We start from the raw sequence: 19512 nt of genomic DNA, 5'->3' as shown, positions 1-19512 counted from the left end.
ACTCCGTACTGTGGTATGGATTAACTTTATCGCGGAATGTATAAAACAAAGCTAATAGCCCTGGGTGAAGAGAGTGACAGAGTCATAGAAAAGTCAAAGTGGAGAGACTAAGTGCGGGAAGTGGGGAATTGCGGGCGGGGACGAAACTTTACCTTTGATCGATCATCGGAAAGATCGCGTGGCGGGTGGCTTGTTTCAACTTCATGGTTGGTTACATAGTGGTAGGGTTGATGGGGGTTCAGGTGTAGTTTACACTTGGCATGCCGTAGGAAGTGGTGATTATATGAGGGATGGGATCTGGCTCTGATGGTTGTGCTGTATCTTGAGATGCTTTAAGAATGCGGGCACGGTGTAGATGTACTTAGGGGCCACTATTGCTGGCGATTATTGACTACTTCAACCAGTGATGGCACGAGATTGGGAAAGATTGATTATTTTCCAGGGTATGTCGGAGGGAATGAGGGCATAAACATCGCATGAAAAACAGACGGAACAGGAACTTTTCTGCGTGCTGCAAACCAAAGGGGGTATTTACACAAGCTGCAAAGCATGGAGTCACGATGTACAGTCATCCGTCGTAGCAAAAGGGTCATGAGAAAATCAAAGCAGGCAGTAATTTTAGCCCTCTTCCATTACAACACCACTCTCCGATTCAACCAGGGTAGTGCGGTCAGCGGCCCCAGCGCGAAAAGTCCAAGTTCTGCAAGATATTCGCATCGGCAGCCGCGTTCCAATCGGTAGCGAAATCGGTTCGGACCGACGCGTTACGCGACGGTACCTCTTCGGAAAAGATATTGGCTTTGGTGTTGCGACGCTGGCCCGGGTAGGTGCCTTCTGCAGCGTCAGAACTTTGGGCCTGCGATCCTAGTGCCCGCTCACGAAGTCTCTTGATCTCACGTAGTCGGTTGCGCCAGGACGAAATGTGCTCGCCTCCTTGGCTGTGCCAAACAAGCGAGAACACGGACGCATTGAGAGCAAGAATGCGAACAAACGGAGCCAGGTTCTTTCCGGAGATGAGTTTCGGCACTGCAGCCGGTGATATCTCCGGGAATCCAGGCTTGCTCATCACCCTCACCTGGTAGAACAGGCTTTCGAAATCAGTTCGTTTCGACTCCGCGACACCAGGCTCGTTGGTAAGGCGACACACGGGGTTGATAACAATATTGACAAAGTTGAACTGAGAGGGGATCGTGTTGAAATTAAAAGGGGTATTCGACCGGTTGAATATGATGTTGACAAAGTCATTGCCAATGTGGCGCTTTTTGTTGATGCAGGAAGGGTCGTTATCGAAGTTTGTAGGCATCATGGTCGGAACATGGTAGACAATCTCCGTAACCCGATCGCGCCACGCGTAGGTAAACTCTCCATCAAGGTCAGCATGCAACCCTTGGGTATTGAACCGTGCACCCTGGAGCGGAACCTTGGTTCCAAGTCTCGACAGAAAGTACTCATAATCCGGGCTGCCGCTGGTATTGGAGAGGATCTCAGCTTCTGTTGTCTGGCCGTTATCGACATAGATGACACCAATCTTGTGCCCATCCACAATATCGTTCCGGTCAAAAGTGTTCAGTGCCCGTCGAGTCATGTCATCGTCGGGAAGAGGAATGGGCTGCATCACGGTCGGGGTGGGGAAAGCCGTGGTTGTCAGCTGGAGCATGACATGGCTCGGAAGAACGGCAGTGCGCATGGTGTCAGAGTGCAAGTGAGCGTCAGGCGTAGGAGGAACCTGATGCGGAAGAACAGGCGCAGTTCGCTGCTGATACGTTGCGTAGGTAGTGCCTGACGCCTGCCGCTTGGTGATTTGAGTCAGGCCAGAAACCCCAGCCGTCTCAACGGTTACGATGCTCATACCCACGACCCAGGACTTCTTGACCACGGGCCCATCCTCGGGAGACGGTGGGAACGTCGGATATGGAATAGTATCTCCCAAATCCGAGAATGCTGACCGCTGCATCAAGTCAATGAAAACCTGACTTGGCTCTTCCACCGTCTCTTTCCCCTGTTCATCCCGATAGATGAGTCTGCTAGTTATCCAGTTGACGTGTTTGGCTCGATCCTGCAACTTCAAGGACAAAAACCAGAAAATCATGACATGATACGTAAGCGTATAGATGTATCTGGACATCCCGTCTTGGAGCGAAGGATCAGATGACTCTGCAGGAGAAGCCAAAGAATCTCGTACGCCACCGCCAAGCCTTGTTGAGACCTGGACATTCCTGGTAGGGGATTCAGAGGCCTTGAACCGTTGCTCTCTGGAGGTTTGCAAGAATCGGATGCAAATGCCAAAAACGGTGCGGATCTCTTCTTCGCGTAGGTTGATATAGACATCAGGCAGGCGCGCCAGGAGGGCCAAAAACTCCAGGATATGCACAGCAAGATTGGACATTGTAATGACTTTGGACATCTTGTCGAGGATCCCGTTGAGAGACTTGGTCACCGAAAGCGGAATTTCATGGCAACAGACAGAGAGCGCATGTATACACCCACGAGAGGTACCTCCCCAGGAACCAATTATACCCATCATGAAGGCGCGCACGAGTTCGTCCTCTTCACTCTTGGCAAAATGTTCATGATAACTGATCAATGAGCAGAGAAACTCGAAAATATACCCAGCCACATCGGTCTTTTTTACACCAGTGGACGGCGGTGGTTCACGGAAAGAATCATTTTTGACCTGATCACACAGGATGCTGCGTAGCAGCTTGACCTGAGGAACTGCGTTGCTGAAAATGTCCTTGTTCTGGAGCTGGCTCGCAAGATGTGTTAGGACATAGCTGTAGAGATCCCAGTTGGTCTCGCGTTGTAGCAGTGAGATGACGGTCTCGAGCCACATGTTCGCCTTAAGTGCGACCTTTTGCGCAGGGTCTGACTCGACGTGGTGACTGGTGTCCGGTGTTGCATAAGCGTACACAAAAGGACTCGATTCATCGGGGGGTGCTTCGGGAAGAACCTGAGGAGTTGCAAATGTCCAGATTGGGGGTGTCAATTTCGAAGCGCGAACAGGAATGATTGAGTTCCGTCCAGCTGATCTAGATAGCACAGATGGCTCCCGGGCTGAGTGCCTCCCATGAGCTGCTGGCCGCCCCTGATCACTGTCAACGTTATGATCTCCAGACGAGTCACCATGTGATTTGGATCCTCCCTCGAAGTTCCGCCCGGAAACGCTCATCATGAAATCGTTTTCGGAGACGGAGGTCACGGTAATCGAGCCCGACGAGTCACAGCGTAGTCGGAATAGTAATTTCATTGACGTCAGGCGCGAGTCGACTGGTCGCTCCGAAGACTGCGCGATGTTCAAGAGCGCTTCGTATACCGAGGCTGCCTTGTTCGCCGACATGTTTAAAGATCGCAGAAACATCTTAACAAGCCCAATTGTGCATATGTTGGCCAAGGATAACTCCAGCACACTGTTATAGGGATGGCGTTCCGAGGACATGGTCGAAGACTCGGACCCGAGAACCGCTTCCCTGTCAAGGTCCTTGTCCATGGGAGAGCTTAGGATTCCCACCAAACGCTTGAAACTATCGTCATCACTAGCAAGCACAGAAGCGTCGACGAGGAAAGAGACCAACGACTCTAAGAACAAAATATCATCCTCATCAGCAAACTTTTCCAGCATGAGATCAAGAAGCCCTTGTTCTTGGAAAAGCACTAGAGAATCATAGGTTAAGAAGGAATCCTTCACCGTATCCAAAGCCAGGATCCGAACGTCGGAGGGTTTGCTGCGGGAGCGAATAAAGCAGCGAATGAGTCGTTGGTTCTGCTGTATCCACCCCGGACTCTCAGGGGAGCAGAACCCCTCACTCCGGATGGTGTTCAGGACGAGCTCAGCCTGCGGAGGCTCAATGTATCGACAAGCATTCATAAGGAAACGCGTCGCATCTAGCCGTTGCTGATGGTTTAAACGATCCCAGAGAGTTTCAAGGGTAGATGCGATTTGAATGGTGTTTGCCAAAATGTTAGATCGTGTGTCGTCTAACACACTGCCCCGCGGCTGCGCTTCAGCCATTGTCAAAGAAGACTCCTCTGGCTCGTCAACGGCCCTAAGGGAACACGAATTCAATAAATTCACGAACTCGCCCCAGTCCTGGTCCAAAATCAAGTGAACGAAGTCACCTTCCAAAATGTTCAAACACAACTCCAAGATATCCGCTTCCAGCCGGCCATCATCCTTCTTCACGACAACCTGAAGCGAGTCGATCAGATGGGTGAACTGGACTTCGGGTATCCCATCCTGACCGTGCGCGCGTACAAGATCCATGAAAACATAGACTGTTCCCCGCACAACGTTAAGATTACGGCTTATTTCACCGCAAGACTCTGACAGAAAGGAGTATAAATTATCCATCATTTCAGACTGTCTCCTTGACTTCGCTAGATTCCGGACCGCTCTCGATGTGGGGCCGGACAACGATTTGACAGAGGCATGAATGCTGCACAAGACCTCAAGCATCGGAACAAAGCTGCCATCCGGGACGTCCGCATAGAGTATTACGGCATCGAAAAGGCTCAAGGAGTTCTTGATGTCAGTGGCGACACTTGTCTTCCTGCAAATCGTGAAAATTTGTTCTAATAACGTCTGAACCTCTTCGTCGCTAGGCGGTTTGCGCTGCAGTGTGATTAGATCTACCGCGAACTCCAAAAGGGCATCCAAGACAGCGCCGTCGTATCCCAACCCATTCACTTTTGATTTCCTTGCCTTTAGGCGCGCGGAGGAAATCAAGTCGTACAACGGAACTAGACAAGCAGATATCACGGGGAGAATAGATGAGGCTGCAAAATCCAGTTTTCGGCCATGGTCTGATAGAGAAATCAGAGATTGGACACGTGCGGGGATGACATCGTTTTCTGAGGGGTTCAATATTGACTCGAAGACGATACGCCGCGCTGCTGGAGACAAATCCTGACGTGCCGCAACGGCTTCTAGCAACATCGAACCACTCCGTCGAGCTTCTGGTGAGCTAACATGCTGGAACAGATGTGCCCCTGCCTCCCAAAGAGCGAGGGATTGCTCCGGACTAAACCACTGGAGTGACTTGGATATTTGCTCCGCCTCATCAACAGCTTGGCCTAAGGACTGCCTCTGCGACAATGTCCGGACCGCCGTATCGAAATCCCGCGCACCCGAGGTGTCGGAGGAGCTAGACACGACACTGCCACGATGCATTGATTCAAATCCCAGTACAAGCCGACTGCTTCTGCGTCCATCCGTCGAGAGCGATAGAGAATCAGTGCTGTCCTGTAGCGAGACGGGAGAAGGCGATTTTGGGCGGGTAATGCTTAGAGACTTGAAGACGTCGACAAAACTTGATGCTGTGTGCTTGGTGTGGTACAGGGATGGAGCATCGTCAGAAGACATGCGTCCCAGTGGACGGAGGGAGGGAGGACGGGCTTCTTAAGGACAAAGGCTTATATATCTGTCCGATGACCGGTCAGCGACGGGATTGTGACTAGAGGCCACGAAGGTCACCGGTCAGCTGGAACTGACCCGGTCTACATCTGCGGTCCACTTTACACCAGATCTCACATACCATTGGCAGGTCACATGTATGGATCAACGACGAGAGGAGACCCGCAAAGGGGATATATATGAGGCTTTTATCGGATGTTACACTTGAAGAGCTGCTCCAAGCGGCATGGCAATGGACCACTAGTACTCTGCAACCGGGATCGGAAATCGGTCAAAGGAATGTAATTCAACTTTTAGCCAAACAAAGGAACACTGCCGAACAAGCACAGCCGGACAACAAAGAGACAGGGAAGCTAAGTGATATTGGGTTATAATCAGAGCAAAAGTGTGCCAAGCCACTTTTCCCCTCCGAGCAGCGATGATGATGATCTGGCGGAGGTCGGCACCGCGTTGATCCGCACAGTCACCTGATGGGCAGAATGACCCCGCGGCCGCCGCTCACCGCCCGCATTTTGCAAAGCAACCGCCAAACAAACTGCCAGTCCAGGAAGTCAAGCTCCCACCCGGCTTTTACTGAGCCATTCGTTATACCCTGGGTTACAAAGAAATTCCCCCCACCCCTGCAAGATAGCTTTTCCCCCCTAACATCTCACCCATCCCCCCTCACTTGTGTCACCTTTTTTCTTCACCTCCGCCGCTGTCTGGGTATTTTGATCTCGTCCCCGCTCCAAAATGGCTGATGGTCTTGGAGCTGTTGCGCAGCTCCTTGAGGCAAGCTTGGATCCAAGGCAAAACAAGCAAGGTTAGTACATTCTCTCCATCTTTAGCCATAGGAAGGCGCGTGTTCAGTGCGTTCCTGCAATTTCACTCTGCATAAACCGAATTTCCAACTAATTCTGAGCCAGCCGAACTTGCTCTTCGCCAGGAGGAAAAAAAACCAGGCTATTCGTTGCAGCTTCTCCAGATCACGGCCTCGGCGTCCTATCCTTACAACACCCGTCTTGCTAGCGCATTATGTTTCAAGAACTTTATCAAGCGGAACTGGACTGATGAAGACGGAAACTATAAGCTCCAACAGGAGGAGGTCGCTACCATTAAGCAGGAGCTGATCAGCCTGATGATTTCCGTCCCAACGGGTATTCAGACTCAGCTGGGAGAAGCTGTTAGTGTTATCGCCGATAGTGATTTCTGGGAGAGATGGGATACACTTGTGGATGTAAGCTCCAGACCAGTTCTGTTTTTTGCTCGTGCATTTTCAATTGACATCCGCAGGATCTCGTCTCCAGACTCCAGCCGAGCAACCCCGCTGTCAACAACGGTGTCCTACAGGTCGCACACTCGATTTTCAAGAGATGGAGACCTCTTTTCCGATCGGATGAACTATACAGAGAAATTAATCACGTCCTCGAAAGATTTGGCAGCCCATTCTTGGCTCTGTTCGAGGTGAGTTCGACCCTCCCCTTCACCGTGCCCTCGAGGTCGAGTCTCAGAGCAGTCAACTGATTCAGTTCTAGGGATTGGATGCCTACCTTGAGGAGAATAAATCCAACAAGGACAATCTTGTTCTGGGATTCACCCAACTCAATTTGATGATCAAATTGATGTATGACCTCTCTTGCCACGATCTTCCTCCGATGTTCGAAGAAAATATTTCAGGGATAGCCACACTTATGCTCAAATATCTGACCTACGATAACCAACTCTTGCACACTGATGATGATACCGAAGCCGGACAGCTGGAATACGCCCGTGCGGGGATTTTCCAAGTTCTGACATTGTACGTGCAGAAGTACATGGACGAGTTCCAACCTCACGTCGGACAATTCGTGGAAAGCTCGTGGAGCTTCTTGACCCTCATCGGTCAGGAGACCAAATACGACATCTTGGTCAGCAGGGCTTTACAGTTCTTGACCTCGATTGCGGGCATGACCGAGCACGCATTTGTCTTCCAAGCTGAAGACACCCTTGGACAAATCATTGAAAAGGTCATTCTGCCGAACGTCAGCCTGCGTGAGTCGGATGAGGAGCTTTTCGAGGATGAGCCGATTGAATTCATTCGCCGCGATCTTGAAGGGTCCGATAGCGATACTAGACGGCGCGCCGCCACTGACTTCCTAAGACGGCTTGCCGAGCGGTTTGAGGACTCCGTGACCAGAGTTGTGCTCAAATACACCGAGCATTACCTTTCCGAATACGCCAAGGCCCCTGCCGCGAACTGGAAGGCCAAGGACACTGCAACCTATCTCTTCTCTGCAATTGCGGCCAAGGGAACTGCTACTTCCAGTCACGGTGTCACTGCTACGAACAAGCTCATTAGCATTACCGATTTCTTCCAGAAACACCTTGCTGCGGATTTGGTCACCGATGATGGCGTACACCCTATCCTTAAGGTCGACGCCATCAAGTACCTGTATCTTTTCCGGAGCATCATCACGAAGGAACAGTGGCAGGAGGTCCTTCCCATGTTGGTCAAGCACCTTGGGTCCTCGGAGTATGTCGTTTACAGTTACGCGGCCATTGCCGTCGAGCGTGTCCTCTACCTTACCGATAGCCAAGGCCAACCGATCATCTCGCCCGCCACTATCACTCCCCTGTCCAAGGACTTGTTGGAACATATTTTCTCTCTGATCCAAAAGGACCCGGCTCCTCAGAAGGTACAGGAGAACGAGTTCCTCATGAGATGTGCTATGAGAGTCATGATCGTCATCAAGGAAAACGTGGTCCCGCATACCGACAGTGTCCTTCAGCATCTGATCAACATCACGAAAGTCATCAGCACCAACCCAAGCAACCCCAGATTCTACTACTTCCACTTCGAAGCCCTGGGAGCATTTATCCGGTACGTAAACCCTAGCTGCCGTTGAATCTTCAGCCACTGACCATGAATATAGGTTTGCCGCCCCTGCTAACCCCGAAAAGCTGGAGCAAGCTCTTTATCCTCCGTTCGCAGAGATTCTGCAGGGAGATGTGCAAGGTATGTCGTGACCAGCATGTGAAAGCCCGTGCTTTATGGCTAACGTTTGATCAGAGTTCATGCCTTACATCTTCCAACTGTTTGCCGCACTTCTTGAGGCTAACCCCTCGGGAACATTGCCGGACTATTATCAGAACTTGATTGCCCCGATTCTCATGCCTGTCATGTGGGAGTCCAAGGGCAACATTCCCGCGCTTGTGCGGCTTTTGTCGAGCATCATTGGCCGCGGATCTCACTACATTATCCAGAACGAGCAGATTGTTCCCATTCTTGGTATCTTCCAGAAGTTGCTTTCAACCAAAGCCAATGAAGGCTACGGATTCGACCTTCTCGAGTCGGTGGTTGCAAGCTTCCCTCCGTAAGTGAAGCCCCTGAGCAGCCAGCGAGGTGATTACTGACGCTCTTGTAGGGCAACACTGGAGCAGTACTTCGTGTCAATCTTGCAGGTCATTCTCACCCGTCTCCAAAACTCCAAGACGGAAACTCTTACCCTTCGATTTGTTCGTTTCTATCACTTCGTTTCCGCGCAAGACGACAAGGGTTACAGTGCCGACTTTATCATCCAGGTGATCGATAAAGTCCAGCCAGAGTAAGGATCTCTTATCTGACCTCGAAAGTGGCCATGCTAACTAACCACCATCAGGCTTTTCACTCCCATCTATCTTAACATCATCCTCCCGGAAACACAGAAGCTTGCTCGCCCGTTGGACCGCAAGACCGCCGTGCTGTCATTCACCAAGACTCTGGCTAACTCCGAAGCCTTTGCGAGCCGGTACAAGAAGGGATGGGGCTTTACTTGTGAGGCTCTGCTCAAGCTGTTGGAGCTTCCTCCTCTGCCTGCTAGCAAGGACGACATCATCGCCGAGCACGATGTCGAAGATATGGCTTTTGGAGTTGGTTTCACGGCACTGAACACTGTGCGGCCACAGACCAGGGACCCGTGGCCCGACACGGGGGCCGACCTGAAGGCCTGGACTGGCAAGTATTTGAAGGAAGCAGACAAGCAGAACGGCCGTATTTCTGGGTTCGTCCAGGAGCGTCTTGGAGCCGAGGCTAAGACAGTGCTGCTTAGCTACATCGCATGAACAGGCTAATGGGGTCGCTCGCGCTATTTACCGGGGTGTAACATTTCCTGTGCCAAATAACTTGTCCCTATCGGGCTGTCTGCATGTTGAAAAAGAAACATGGAGAAAGTGTTGGTTATTTCCAACCACTCCATTGCATGTCCTTATGAATTAAATTAGATGATCTTTATATCCCTCAATCTGTTTGTAGGCAGCTTTCGTATTCTACAATGACTGACGTGCTAACGACGCACTTCGAGTCCGCTGCGTGATGCAGATGTTGGTGTTACCGTTCCCAGCAACGGGTAAACAGAAGACGCCTACTGTCATTCACTTCTGTTCCTGCTGTACGTGCTGTTGGCTGGGCAGCTGATGTGGGCTCTGCTCTTCTGCTCCCAACGCTTCACCCTCGTTGGGATCATTAACGTCCTGCGCATCGTGCTCTTCTGCCCCGGGGCTCTCGTTTCCGTCTTCGAGCTCCCGGTACTTCCGCCGGCTCTTCTTCATCTTACTGGCCTTCTTCTTCCTTGCACGGTCGGCCTTGATGGCAGCACGGCTTTGGTCCCCATGCAGGAGTTGTTCCACCTTATCGGCGAGTATCTGCCGGGCAATCTTCTCATTCTGGGATCGGGATCGCGTGGCTTGCGACTTGACCACTACACCGGTGGGCTTGTGTATGAGCTGGACGGCCGAGTTGGTTTTGTTCTACGCACGAGAAGCCATTAGAACCAAGACGGGACAATCAACGTGTAGCAGAGCAGGGTTACGTACAATCTTCTGCCCTCCCGGGCCAGTGCCCTTGAGGTATGAGATGATCACATCGGCATCTTCGATTTTGAGGCGGGGCGGTAACGCTTTGTTGGCGAGGGATAGCGCGGAGAGGGTGAAGAGTCTTGGGGTGGGAGGGTGATGAGGCGTGGGAAAGGGGCGCTTGAACTTGATGTAGGGGGTCAAGTGGAGGGAACGGAACATGGTGATCTGGAGCGCGTTGGTTCCATCTGTAGGCGCATTGCTTGATTACTCGGGGCCGGAAGGTGGTTGGCTGCTGCAGGAGTCGGACGGATGCACGCGAAATGATCTGGGCCGTTACGAACTTACGATACCGACTGTATGTAGTATTTGGTGACTAAGGGCAGTCTAGCCCGTTCTCTTCATCTTCAGTATTCGTATATTTCGTATTCGGGTTTGCCTACTCCACTGCACGGTTGTCCTAACTTTTTTTCTGACTCGGTTCTGTCAAGTGCCAACAGGTCCCTGAGCTTCCAGCGAGCAAGGACAACGCCTTCCCCCCCTCAGGCCGGTTGATAGGCATGGAACAAAAGGCCAAGCGGAGAGGGTGACGTACGCCACCCAGTGGATGGGGGGACGACGGGCCATGGCCGCACGCCAATCAGTGTCAGATCGCGCGGGAAAATCAACCCCATGAAAGGCAGGCCATCGGCCATCCATTGTTGTTCCCGCGAACTGGCTGCTGAGCGTAACGTTGCAGTCTGCAATCTGCATCCTTAGGCTGGACCCTGAGTGGACCTGGTCTGTCCCGTCGTGGTGGATTGCGTTAAGTATCTAGTCGCTGCAGCCAATTTGAAACAGTGTCCAGATCGAGCATGGACTGGACGTGAAAGTTGACTTGACTGCACTGGACTTTGACGGGGGGTGCCTGATTAGTCCCATTATCCAATCCCATTATCTGAAGCTATTCTTAGCTGAGGTGGCCATCCCGGCCACTTCGTCTCCCATTCCTTTCCCCTGGGTCTGACTTTCAACTTCATTAGAGTTAATTTACCACCTTTCTGTCACCATCCCCTTCTGTCCCTTCACCGACTGATCTGCTCTGGGTCGATCAACCCGCACTTTTATTTTTTTAATTTTTGCCCCTTCTGTGACCTGCCCACCTCCCACTGCAGTACTCAGTACTTCTTCCTCCGAACTATCAACCATCGACTCAGGTCAGATCATGGATGCCTAATTGAGAATCAATTCATCTTTTTCTGCTTCTTCCTCTCCCTTTCTCCAGCGCGCCGTTGATCAAATCACTTCATCTCCGCGGTCAACTGTGATTCTCTCCCAGGGGCAGGAGCCAATTCCCCTCACTACCGCCGTTCTCCAGACTTCCTCCGCCTAGCGCTTTCTTTGGCCGTATCTTTGTTCGCGGCCGCCACCCCTTTCGTTCAACCCTTCTACAAACGCCCTCGTCAACCATGACTCTCTTCCTCTACATTATTAATTCTTTGGTGCGCTGGGTTCGGTTGAAGATATACCAATATGAGGTGACCTTCGCCGTGTACATGCTTACGCCCACCGAGAAATTCATTTTTAGTACGTTCAACTTCTGGATGCCTGCGCCGAAGTTTTTGAGGATACCTTTTTTTCGCATTAAGCTAACCAGTGGTGTTCTAGACTCGCTCCTCCTCACCCTCATCTCTATGATCGTAACCGGCATCTACGTCTACCTCCCCGATCACATCCGAGTCGTCTACGGTCACCTTTACTACTACTGGGCTGGCGAGCGTCCGTTTATCTCTGCGAGTCTTCCATCCATTAGCTCCGTGTTCCGGGAGACTGGTACTCAGACTCTAGGAGTAATGTACGAAACGGCCAAAAATGCCGCTGCGACGGCCACTGCCCCAATTGCTGAGCTATGACACCTCTTGGCCTGCTATAGCCACAATCCGAGTGAGTTTCTTTGGTGTTGGCGACGATTGCGGACTGGGTTTGGTCATCTGGCTTCTTCGTTCCTCGTTGCGATACCATCGGGGGTTTCTTTGCATTGACTTTTCGCTCTTCGTATCAGCATCTGCTGCCTTAATCATCCTCTATGACCGCATGCCTCTTGTCCCGAGCATGAATTGCATTCGCATTTCACGATTCATCGCACTGCTGCACCGAATGGTTTATCGGCGTTGTGAAGTTGTTTCATGGAGTTGAGTGATACTGTTCTGAACGGGTCGGCGCATCCTAGGAGTTCATGATCTTCGTTTTGTCCCCTGGTCCATACTCTGCCTCACTCATTGTTTATACTGTATCGAGGCAGCTCTTGTTATGATCGAATGCCCTGGTATCATTCTGTTCCATGCATCCACTCGAGGTCCATCGGCTGCGCATCTCCTTAATCCTGGGTCATGAATTTGTACCAGGCTTGATGTAACACCAACCATGATGACTGTTACAAGGTTTCACACCATCATGCTCAATTGAGCAGAAACTTTTGCTTTTGCATAACGCCTGAATATAACTACACATAAACACAGAAAAGAATAATATAATATACCCAATCCAATCCACAGACCAACAAACCAATATACAACTCCCGCCATGCTCAGAGAAGAGTGTTATACAAAACAGAAACAGCACCCATCATAGATCCACCGGTAGGACATGTGTAACGTCGCTTCCGTATCCCCATCCCCATCGTATACACCGGTATTCAAGTACGGTACGTATACACAATCGTCCGCCCACATCCGCCATCATCTTTGCCCCCAGAAGAGCTTTCAACCCCTCCGGAAAGGTAGACACCCACGCAGATAATCCCCATCATATATCACCTCACCCTCACATACTACCCACCCAATTACTCCGCACTCGAGGATTCAATCTGCACCTGCGTCTGCGCCTGCGCCTGCTCCAACGCCTCACGCTGCTGTCGCTTCTCCCGACGGACGGCATCCACCATGCGCATGCGCGCCAATTCGCGATCAATCTCTTCCTTCTCCAGGGGAATCTTGTGCGATTGTTCGGTGGTGGGCCAGAAGCCGGGGACGCTGAAGCGGTCGTCGAGGTTCGTGCCGAAGTAGTACATCCAGCCGATGGGGAAGATGATGTACATGCCGAACTGGAGGGGTTAGTATAGCCGCTGAGGGGGGAAAGCGGATTGGGGAATAGAAGGGGGTATAGTGCATACCTTGAAGACTTCGAGGTTGCCCCCTTGGAGTCTGCGGAGGATAGAGGACATGGTTGGTGGTGGAGGTGGGATGGTGGACGGAGATGGAGGGATGGTTGGTTGGTTGGTATGTGGGTTTATTTTGTTCCTTAGTGTTCCTTGATTCGTGGTATCAAGTTCTGATCTCCAATTGAGTGCGCTGATATCTGGAGTGTAGAGGTGCTTAACCCGGCCCCGACGACAAATTATCTCGATCGTCCGATTACCACCCACCACCAAGATCGGACGGATTATTATCACGGAGCTTCCGACACGGCCCATCCCATGCCGAGTTTGCAAAGTGAGCAAACATTCACGTGCCAGCAGTCAGGTGATTCAATTACTCATCACGGGTCGGCTTCCCGGGGACCGAGGCTCACTGCCGCGGTCCGTCGGATTCCCCGCATACAAAGAACCGTTATGGCTGATCCCTGCTGGGGAGGGCCCCTTCTTATGTGGGCATCAGGGGGCGGGTATAAGCTGGGGTCAGCAGGAATTGATTCCCCAAACTTCTCTCAGACACCGTTTCTTTAGCGGTGTTTTGCTGTTAGATCTGCATTCTGATCGATCCACCACACCCCGCATACTTCATCTCTGCGGCATAGCACATCAATTCTCCGAGAAGAATTACTATAGATCGCATCTTCATTACTTCATACCCAAACATACTACACACACACCATGGCCACCAAAGACCCCATTACAGTCACCTACCAGGACCGTCTGGCAATCATCACCCTCAACCGTCCTAAAAAACTCAACGCCCTCGACGCAGACCTCTACTACCTCCTCGGTGAACGTCTCCGCGAAGTCGACAAGCGGCCCGATATCTTCATCACTGTCCTCACAGGTTCTGGACGATTCTTCTCCGCGTAAGCGCCCACCTCCCTCCCCCTTCACCCCCCACCCACATTTCTCTTTCCATTCACAAAAAAGAAAAAGAAAAAGAAAGAAAAACAACTAACCCAACCCAGCGGCGCCGACGTAACCAGCGTCCGCCCCGGCGGCGGGCTAAGCAGCCAAGCGCGCCGCGACGTCGCACGCACCTTCGTAATCAACAACTACGACATCACGCGCACCTTCGCGCACCACTCCAAGATCCTCGTGGTAGCCCTCAACGGCCCCGCCGTCGGCCTCTCCGCGGCCCTAACCGCCATGGCCGATTTCATCTACGCCGCGCCGCACACCTTCCTCCTGACTCCCTTCGCCTCGCTCGGCCTAGTCGCAGAAGGCGGTGCCTCGCGCGCCTTCGTCGAACGTCTGGGCATCGCGAAAGCAAACGAAGCACTCATCATGAGTAAGCGGCTGACGTGCGAGGAGTTAGTGGCGGCGGGGTTCGTGAATAAGGTGATTGAGGCGCCGAGTGGGAGGAGTGAGGATAGTGAGGGGTTTCTGGGGAAGGTGTTGGAGGAGGTGGAGGAGACGTTGGGGGCGCATTTGAATCAGGAGAGTATGTTGAAGATTAAGGAGTTGGTGAGACGGCCGGAACGGGAGGTTTTGGATAAGCAGAATGGGTTGGAGGTTTTTGCCGGGTTGGAGAGGTTTCTTAGTGGGGTGCCGCAGGAGGAGTTTAGGAGGTTGGCTGCCGGGGAAAAGAAGCATAAGCTTTAGGGTTTGTGATCGTGGAGGAAGTGTACATAGAGGGAAAGGAGGGTTGAGGGTTTGTTAGGTTAATGCCATGGTTGAGCGGTTATGGAGATATCAAGGAATTGAAGCACCAACTTTTATTTATCCTCCCCGCTAATCCGTAACGCCGTCTATGCTGAACACTGAATATTCGTAGCAATACAATTGATCATGTGAGCAGTAACTATTATTGACCTTCGGTCTCCGACTCAGATTCTTGCGCCTGCTTGGCCAAAATATCCTGCCACTGTCCCAGGAACTCACTCATGCCACCAGGTCCGGTGAGGGAAGCGTCGACAACTTCCTTCGGTAGCTTATGGGCGGAGTACTGCGGGGTCGTGAACGCATATGCTTCGGGGTCATCACGCTTGATGAGACGGAACTCGGGGAACAAAGGAGCATCGTCCTCGTTGGTAGGTTCAGATTCGGACTCGGACTCGGACTCAGATTCGGATTCCTCGGCTGCTTCTGCATCCGCATGTCCATTGAGTGAAAGTCGCACGAACTGCACCTCTTCCTCCTGGATACCTACGGGATCCTTCATCCGCAAGATCTCCAGCCAACTGAACAGAAGCGAATCGGTCCTCTCAGCCCACGGGTTGATATCAATGAGCCACACCCGTTCATGCGGAGGCGGGATGTAGACATCAAACACGAAGTTTGGATCGGGGAACGTATCCCTCAGTTTATCATCGAAGAAGGACTGGATCCGAGACCGGAGGGAATCCCGCATAGGGAAGAGGAAATCGAAATGGTTCTGATCACGCTGACAAATACACAAAAGGACCTTGTTGCGCACGAAACACCGGAATTCGAGCGACGGGTTGAAGTTGACGTATTTGCGGAGAACGAGGTAGTAGGGGATTTCAGGTGGGGTGGAGGAAGAGGTGTCGGTGGAATCCGGAACACAGTCATCGAAAGGATGTTCCAGGTCGTGGGTGATAAAGTCGCTGCTTTTCAAGAGGAGATAGATGTCGTTGGCTGTGCGACATTGCGTGTCGTTGGTGGCGGACATCCAGGTTGCATCTTTGGGCGCACTCCAGTTTAGCTTGGGCGTCACTTTGCCGCCATATTCGGTGATTGTAGACTTGACCTGGGCGTGGATTTCCGGCCACTCGAGGGACGGGTCGGGTTCTTCGGCGGCACCGTCATCGGAGAATGTGTCGTCGTCGTCGTCGTCGGCGTCCTTCGGCGGGGCAGCTTCTGGCGGCAAGACGATACCGTCGGCTCGGAGGTAGGAAACGAAGGAGTCGCTGAGGCGGATGGCGCGGGATTTAGGGACGAGGGTGCGGTATCTGTGAAGGTGTAACTCTTGATTAGCATTTTGGGGGAAGTATAGAGGGTGATGTTGGAGCATACCGAGGTTGCCATTGATGGTAAGAGCAGTTTAAGATGTGGGAGTAGGTGACTGGAGGAAAAGGCAGCCTTGTAAGCTCCTCGACGGGAGTTTCAGCCGCCGGAGCCGGAGCCTCTGGATCAATAAGAGGCATGGTGGTTATGTGCGCAGATCGATTGTGTTGCGAAGATGCAGAGTCTCGTCGATCGCAAAGTCCGCGGGGTCGTTTTCTTTTTTTGGGATGACTCAAGTTCCTTACCCGAAGAGGCATGGTTGATACAGGCATGACCGTACCGTACTACAGCCACGTGCTGCCTCAGGCATGGGGGTCGTCATCCAGTCATTACGGGTTGCGTAGCATCATTCCAGGTAGTGCACCGGTTGGCATTGTCGCTCCGCATTGCTGGCTTTCTCCGCCAGCACCCTTCCCCCCTTCACCATGGCATCCGACGGTCCTGATCCCCAGACCTTGAAATCATGGGAAGATGCGTTTCACTATCCAATTCCTACCGTGCGCCGCGTGGAGCAGGAGCTGCGCCGGGACATCGCAAGCAATAAGGAGAAGCTCCGGGCTCTTGTTGGGTATGCCACAGCCGCATCTAGATTCACTCCAGCCAAGACTAACTGTGTCCTGCGCGTGCAGCACGAGGTACCGGGAGCTTGTTGGCACTGCCGAGACGATCGTATCGATGAATCGCGAAATGGAAGATGTCGATTCGACGCTGGCCGACATAGGACGACGATGCAACCCGCGCCTGATGGAGAAGATGTACACGCATTACAACCAGATAAAGGAGAATTCTCTTGATGAGGGTATGATGTCTTCGTCAGTTGACTATGGCATACACCAACAGCTGATGGGGAGTTAGATGCCGCGAAACGAGCGCTCGGGGGACAACTCGCTTTACTTCATCGCTGCGCATCGTCAATCTCTAAGCTTCTGAGAAAACGCGGCTCCGTGTTACTGGTGGCGAAGCTCATGGTCGTCTCTCGACTTTTGCATAAGACCCTGTCTCAGCAGACGTCGGTGCCGCCGTTTGTGGAGAACCTGCGCAATCAATTAGCTTCCCTTCGACGGACTCTTTTGAGGAGACTCGAAAAGCGCCTGGCTTCTGCCAAGTCCACGGCTGACGAGATCATTGAGGCTTTGGCGGCATACTGCCTAACAACCAGCTCCTCGTCGGATGACGCCATTCGTTACTTCCATCAGGTCCGCTTAGATGGCATTGGAAGTCAGCTGGAAGCGGTCGACCCCTCAGGCGACAATGTTCTGAACAGCTTACGACTCTATATTCGGACCCTTCAGATTTCCAAGATTCTGCTTTCCCGGCGACTGTCGGACGTTCTTGGCAAGCTGAAAGCACGACCCCTGTTGACAGACCCCGAAATTCGATATCTGGACGACCTGGACTTGGGCGTTCTAGGACGCTGGGTGACGGCAGATGTCAGTAACTTCACACCCTGGATCAAGCTCAGCGAGTTGTCAAAATCGGTAGCCGAGAAGACCATCAAACAATGGTCCAAGCCGGCCTTCGAGAAGTTGGTGTCAGGGTGCCGGGGCGCTTTAACAAACTGGCCAGACTTCGCGAAGCTTCTCTCACTACGCGAGAAGACGCTGGAGCTTTGGCTTTGTTCCCGGAGCTCTACACCTACACATTCATCATTACAGGTGCTAGAAGGCATCAGGTCGGTCTTCAACGAAAGACTTACCGATGTTCTATCAGAACAAGCCAAGGCTTTGGATATATTTGGCCAAGGCGTCGCATCTGCGGCGTCTAACTGGAGCGAAAAAGACCATGCAGCTTCCCAGTCACTCTGGGCGGAAGACCTCATCTCCCTTGACTACTCAAACGGATCCTCTGCATTCAAGCAAGCTGTTACGGATAGGCTTTTGGGGCGTGACGATGACGTATCCGTTGTTCTCGAGAAGTATCAAGCTTGGCTGTCTTCGATAGAAGAATCAAGAGAGTCTATTGATGCATTGAGACAACTACGCTGGTCTGACGCCCTGGACGAAGGCGAGGACGAGGATCTTGATATTGATATACCCTCCATGTTGAACGATGATGACCCCCGACTGCTCCGTGAGGCCTTGCAGAAGGCAATCGAGCAGGCATTTGATGCGCTCCAGAGTTCCCTGATCACAACCTTCAGCACCCTCGGAAAGCCTGGTCAAAGCGCCGAGGCTGCCTTTATGTTGAAGACTATTCGACTGGTTCGAAGAGACCTCCCTATCCAATTCATTGCCAGTGATTACGCACTCTCCCAGAGTGTTGTGCCTGAGTTGCAGAAAATCCTGGTCAGGGAGATAGTCACACGTACAGGCCCCTGGAAGTCCCCAGCTGTTTCAAATGGCAAGTCTGGGAAACTTCCAGGTCGCACGCTTTGGGAGGGTGATCCCGAAATCCCGGTTCAGCCGTCACCATCGACATTTAAATTCCTGCGTAGGCTTGTGCGATCCATGGACCAGTACGGTGCTGGACTTTGGGACGTGTCCACAGTCCAGGTCCTTAAAAGCACCGTGCAAAAGGAGCTCTCAGAGTCTGTTGCGTCCGCAATTGAGACTCTAAAGGCACCTATCCCTGCTCCGGACAAAAACGCATCGGCAGCAGAGTCTGCAAATGGGTCAACCCCCTCCCAGAACGGCGAAGACGGCCATCCCGAGAAATCGGAGCTCGAGAATACGGTCCCGAATGATACTGGAGATGTTAAAGACCGGATCATTCAGCTGTATTTCGATACGATTTACCTGGACGATGCGTTCACAATTCGAGACACTGACCGTAGCCAGTTGGCGGATGTACTGGGTACACTTCGCGGCAGCCTCAACACACCTGCGAAGGCTACAAAGAACCTGGAGCAAGCCGCCCATGAGTACTGGAAACGGACGCAGCTCTTGTTTGGGCTCTTGACTGTGGGCGCCGAGCCATAAACAGCCAGGCATTGGCGTAAATGTATATAGATTGATCAATCCATACCTCCTTCGAGCGGCCAATCAGCGCCCGTCCGTTTGTCCTTCCCGACCCAGACTAGCGTCCGCGGGGGAGGCTCACCGCCCACGTCACGTTTCCGGCGGTGACGATGACTTCGCCGCGGGAAAACACGATGCGTTCATCGCCCATCTCTCCTGACTTGTTTCAACTCGCTCTCTTGCTCGCCCTCCTCTCCCTCATTCCACCCCCA

At 52.3% G+C, this 19512-nt stretch overlaps 8 protein-coding genes across 8 annotated transcripts; 4 read left to right on the top strand and 4 right to left on the bottom strand.

Moving 5' to 3' along the window:
* Window positions 1–408: 408 nt before the first annotated feature.
* BO80DRAFT_378401 (putative GTPase activating protein (Tsc2)) lies at window positions 409–5801 on the bottom strand. The gene is made up of 2 exons (XM_025716740.1): window positions 5532–5801; window positions 409–5417 (listed from the first exon to the last, which is right to left on the bottom strand). The coding sequence occupies exon 2, from the start codon at window positions 5357–5359 to the stop codon at window positions 671–673; it is 4689 nt and encodes a 1562-aa protein (XP_025577060.1). The 5' UTR covers window positions 5360–5417; window positions 5532–5801; the 3' UTR covers window positions 409–670.
* Window positions 5802–5977: 176 nt separating this feature from the next.
* On the top strand, window positions 5978–9637 carry BO80DRAFT_423635 (putative chromosome segregation protein Cse1). Its single transcript, XM_025719096.1, has 8 exons — window positions 5978–6212; window positions 6312–6626; window positions 6683–6853; window positions 6925–8249; window positions 8302–8384; window positions 8439–8742; window positions 8794–8973; window positions 9028–9637. The coding sequence occupies exons 1-8, from the start codon at window positions 6150–6152 to the stop codon at window positions 9467–9469; spliced, it is 2883 nt and encodes a 960-aa protein (XP_025577059.1). The 5' UTR covers window positions 5978–6149; the 3' UTR covers window positions 9470–9637.
* Window positions 9624–10555, bottom strand: BO80DRAFT_29700 (peptide chain release factor family protein). The gene is made up of 3 exons (XM_025715027.1): window positions 10220–10555; window positions 9773–10153; window positions 9624–9712 (listed from the first exon to the last, which is right to left on the bottom strand). The coding sequence occupies exons 1-2, from the start codon at window positions 10418–10420 to the stop codon at window positions 9779–9781; spliced, it is 576 nt and encodes a 191-aa protein (XP_025577058.1). The 5' UTR covers window positions 10421–10555; the 3' UTR covers window positions 9624–9712; window positions 9773–9778.
* Window positions 10556–11646: 1091 nt separating this feature from the next.
* BO80DRAFT_453927 (serine palmitoyltransferase small subunit family protein) lies at window positions 11647–12090 on the top strand (the record flags this gene model as incomplete). Its single annotated transcript, XM_025722046.1, has 2 exons — window positions 11647–11764; window positions 11846–12090. 2 exons carry the CDS (start codon window positions 11647–11649, stop codon window positions 12088–12090), a joined length of 363 nt encoding a protein of 120 aa, XP_025577057.1.
* A 533-nt stretch (window positions 12091–12623) lies between these two features.
* On the bottom strand, window positions 12624–13762 carry BO80DRAFT_423633 (uncharacterized protein). Its single transcript, XM_025719095.1, has 2 exons — window positions 13350–13762; window positions 12624–13280 (listed from the first exon to the last, which is right to left on the bottom strand). The coding sequence occupies exons 1-2, from the start codon at window positions 13398–13400 to the stop codon at window positions 13020–13022; spliced, it is 312 nt and encodes a 103-aa protein (XP_025577056.1). The 5' UTR covers window positions 13401–13762; the 3' UTR covers window positions 12624–13019.
* A 51-nt stretch (window positions 13763–13813) lies between these two features.
* Window positions 13814–15097, top strand: BO80DRAFT_492404 (dodecenoyl-CoA isomerase). The gene is made up of 2 exons (XM_025723767.1): window positions 13814–14239; window positions 14342–15097. Exons 1-2 carry the CDS (start codon window positions 14049–14051, stop codon window positions 14976–14978), a joined length of 828 nt encoding a protein of 275 aa, XP_025577055.1. The 5' UTR covers window positions 13814–14048; the 3' UTR covers window positions 14979–15097.
* cdc123 (cell proliferation protein CDC123) lies at window positions 15071–16510 on the bottom strand. The gene is made up of 2 exons (XM_025719094.1): window positions 16353–16510; window positions 15071–16288 (listed from the first exon to the last, which is right to left on the bottom strand). Exons 1-2 carry the CDS (start codon window positions 16481–16483, stop codon window positions 15181–15183), a joined length of 1239 nt encoding a protein of 412 aa, XP_025577054.1. The 5' UTR covers window positions 16484–16510; the 3' UTR covers window positions 15071–15180.
* A 200-nt stretch (window positions 16511–16710) lies between these two features.
* Window positions 16711–19261, top strand: BO80DRAFT_403400 (uncharacterized protein; the record flags this gene model as incomplete). The annotated part of the gene is made up of 3 exons (XM_025717649.1): window positions 16711–16911; window positions 16973–17142; window positions 17199–19261. The coding sequence occupies exons 1-3, from the start codon at window positions 16769–16771 to the stop codon at window positions 19259–19261; spliced, it is 2376 nt and encodes a 791-aa protein (XP_025577053.1). The 5' UTR covers window positions 16711–16768.
* Window positions 19262–19512: the final 251 nt, after the last annotated feature.

The sequence above is a fragment of the Aspergillus ibericus genome (genome assembly GCF_003184845.1).
Source record: "Aspergillus ibericus CBS 121593 unplaced genomic scaffold BO80scaffold_12, whole genome shotgun sequence".
Lineage (NCBI taxonomy): Eukaryota > Fungi > Ascomycota > Eurotiomycetes > Eurotiales > Aspergillaceae > Aspergillus > Aspergillus ibericus.
The sequence above is the reverse complement of the archived record's forward strand: the minus strand, read 5'-3'. Positions and strand labels throughout refer to the sequence as shown.

Excerpts from the sequence above, each read along its gene's own strand:
- BO80DRAFT_378401 (XM_025716740.1), bottom strand. The coding sequence starts at position 5,359 with ATGTCTTCTGACGATGCTCCATCCCTGTACCACACCAAGCACACAGCA.
- BO80DRAFT_423635 (XM_025719096.1), top strand. The coding sequence starts at position 6,150 with ATGGTCTTGGAGCTGTTGCGCAGCTCCTTGAGGCAAGCTTGGATCCAA. Across the intron at positions 6,213-6,311 it reads TCCAAGGCAAAACAAGCAAG|CCAGCCGAACTTGCTCTTCG; the intron begins GTTAGTACATTC and ends ACTAATTCTGAG. Across the intron at positions 6,854-6,924 it reads CATTCTTGGCTCTGTTCGAG|GGATTGGATGCCTACCTTGA; the intron begins GTGAGTTCGACC and ends ATTCAGTTCTAG.
- BO80DRAFT_29700 (XM_025715027.1), bottom strand. The coding sequence starts at position 10,420 with ATGTTCCGTTCCCTCCACTTGACCCCCTACATCAAGTTCAAGCGCCCC. Across the intron at positions 10,154-10,219 it reads GCCCGGGAGGGCAGAAGATT|AACAAAACCAACTCGGCCGT; the intron begins GTACGTAACCCT and ends TCTCGTGCGTAG.
- BO80DRAFT_423633 (XM_025719095.1), bottom strand. The coding sequence starts at position 13,400 with ATGTCCTCTATCCTCCGCAGACTCCAAGGGGGCAACCTCGAAGTCTTC. Across the intron at positions 13,281-13,349 it reads GCAACCTCGAAGTCTTCAAG|TTCGGCATGTACATCATCTT; the intron begins GTATGCACTATA and ends TAACCCCTCCAG.
- BO80DRAFT_492404 (XM_025723767.1), top strand. The coding sequence starts at position 14,049 with ATGGCCACCAAAGACCCCATTACAGTCACCTACCAGGACCGTCTGGCA. Across the intron at positions 14,240-14,341 it reads TCTGGACGATTCTTCTCCGC|CGGCGCCGACGTAACCAGCG; the intron begins GTAAGCGCCCAC and ends AACCCAACCCAG.
- cdc123 (XM_025719094.1), bottom strand. The coding sequence starts at position 16,483 with ATGCCTCTTATTGATCCAGAGGCTCCGGCTCCGGCGGCTGAAACTCCC. Across the intron at positions 16,289-16,352 it reads TACCATCAATGGCAACCTCG|ATACCGCACCCTCGTCCCTA; the intron begins GTATGCTCCAAC and ends ACACCTTCACAG.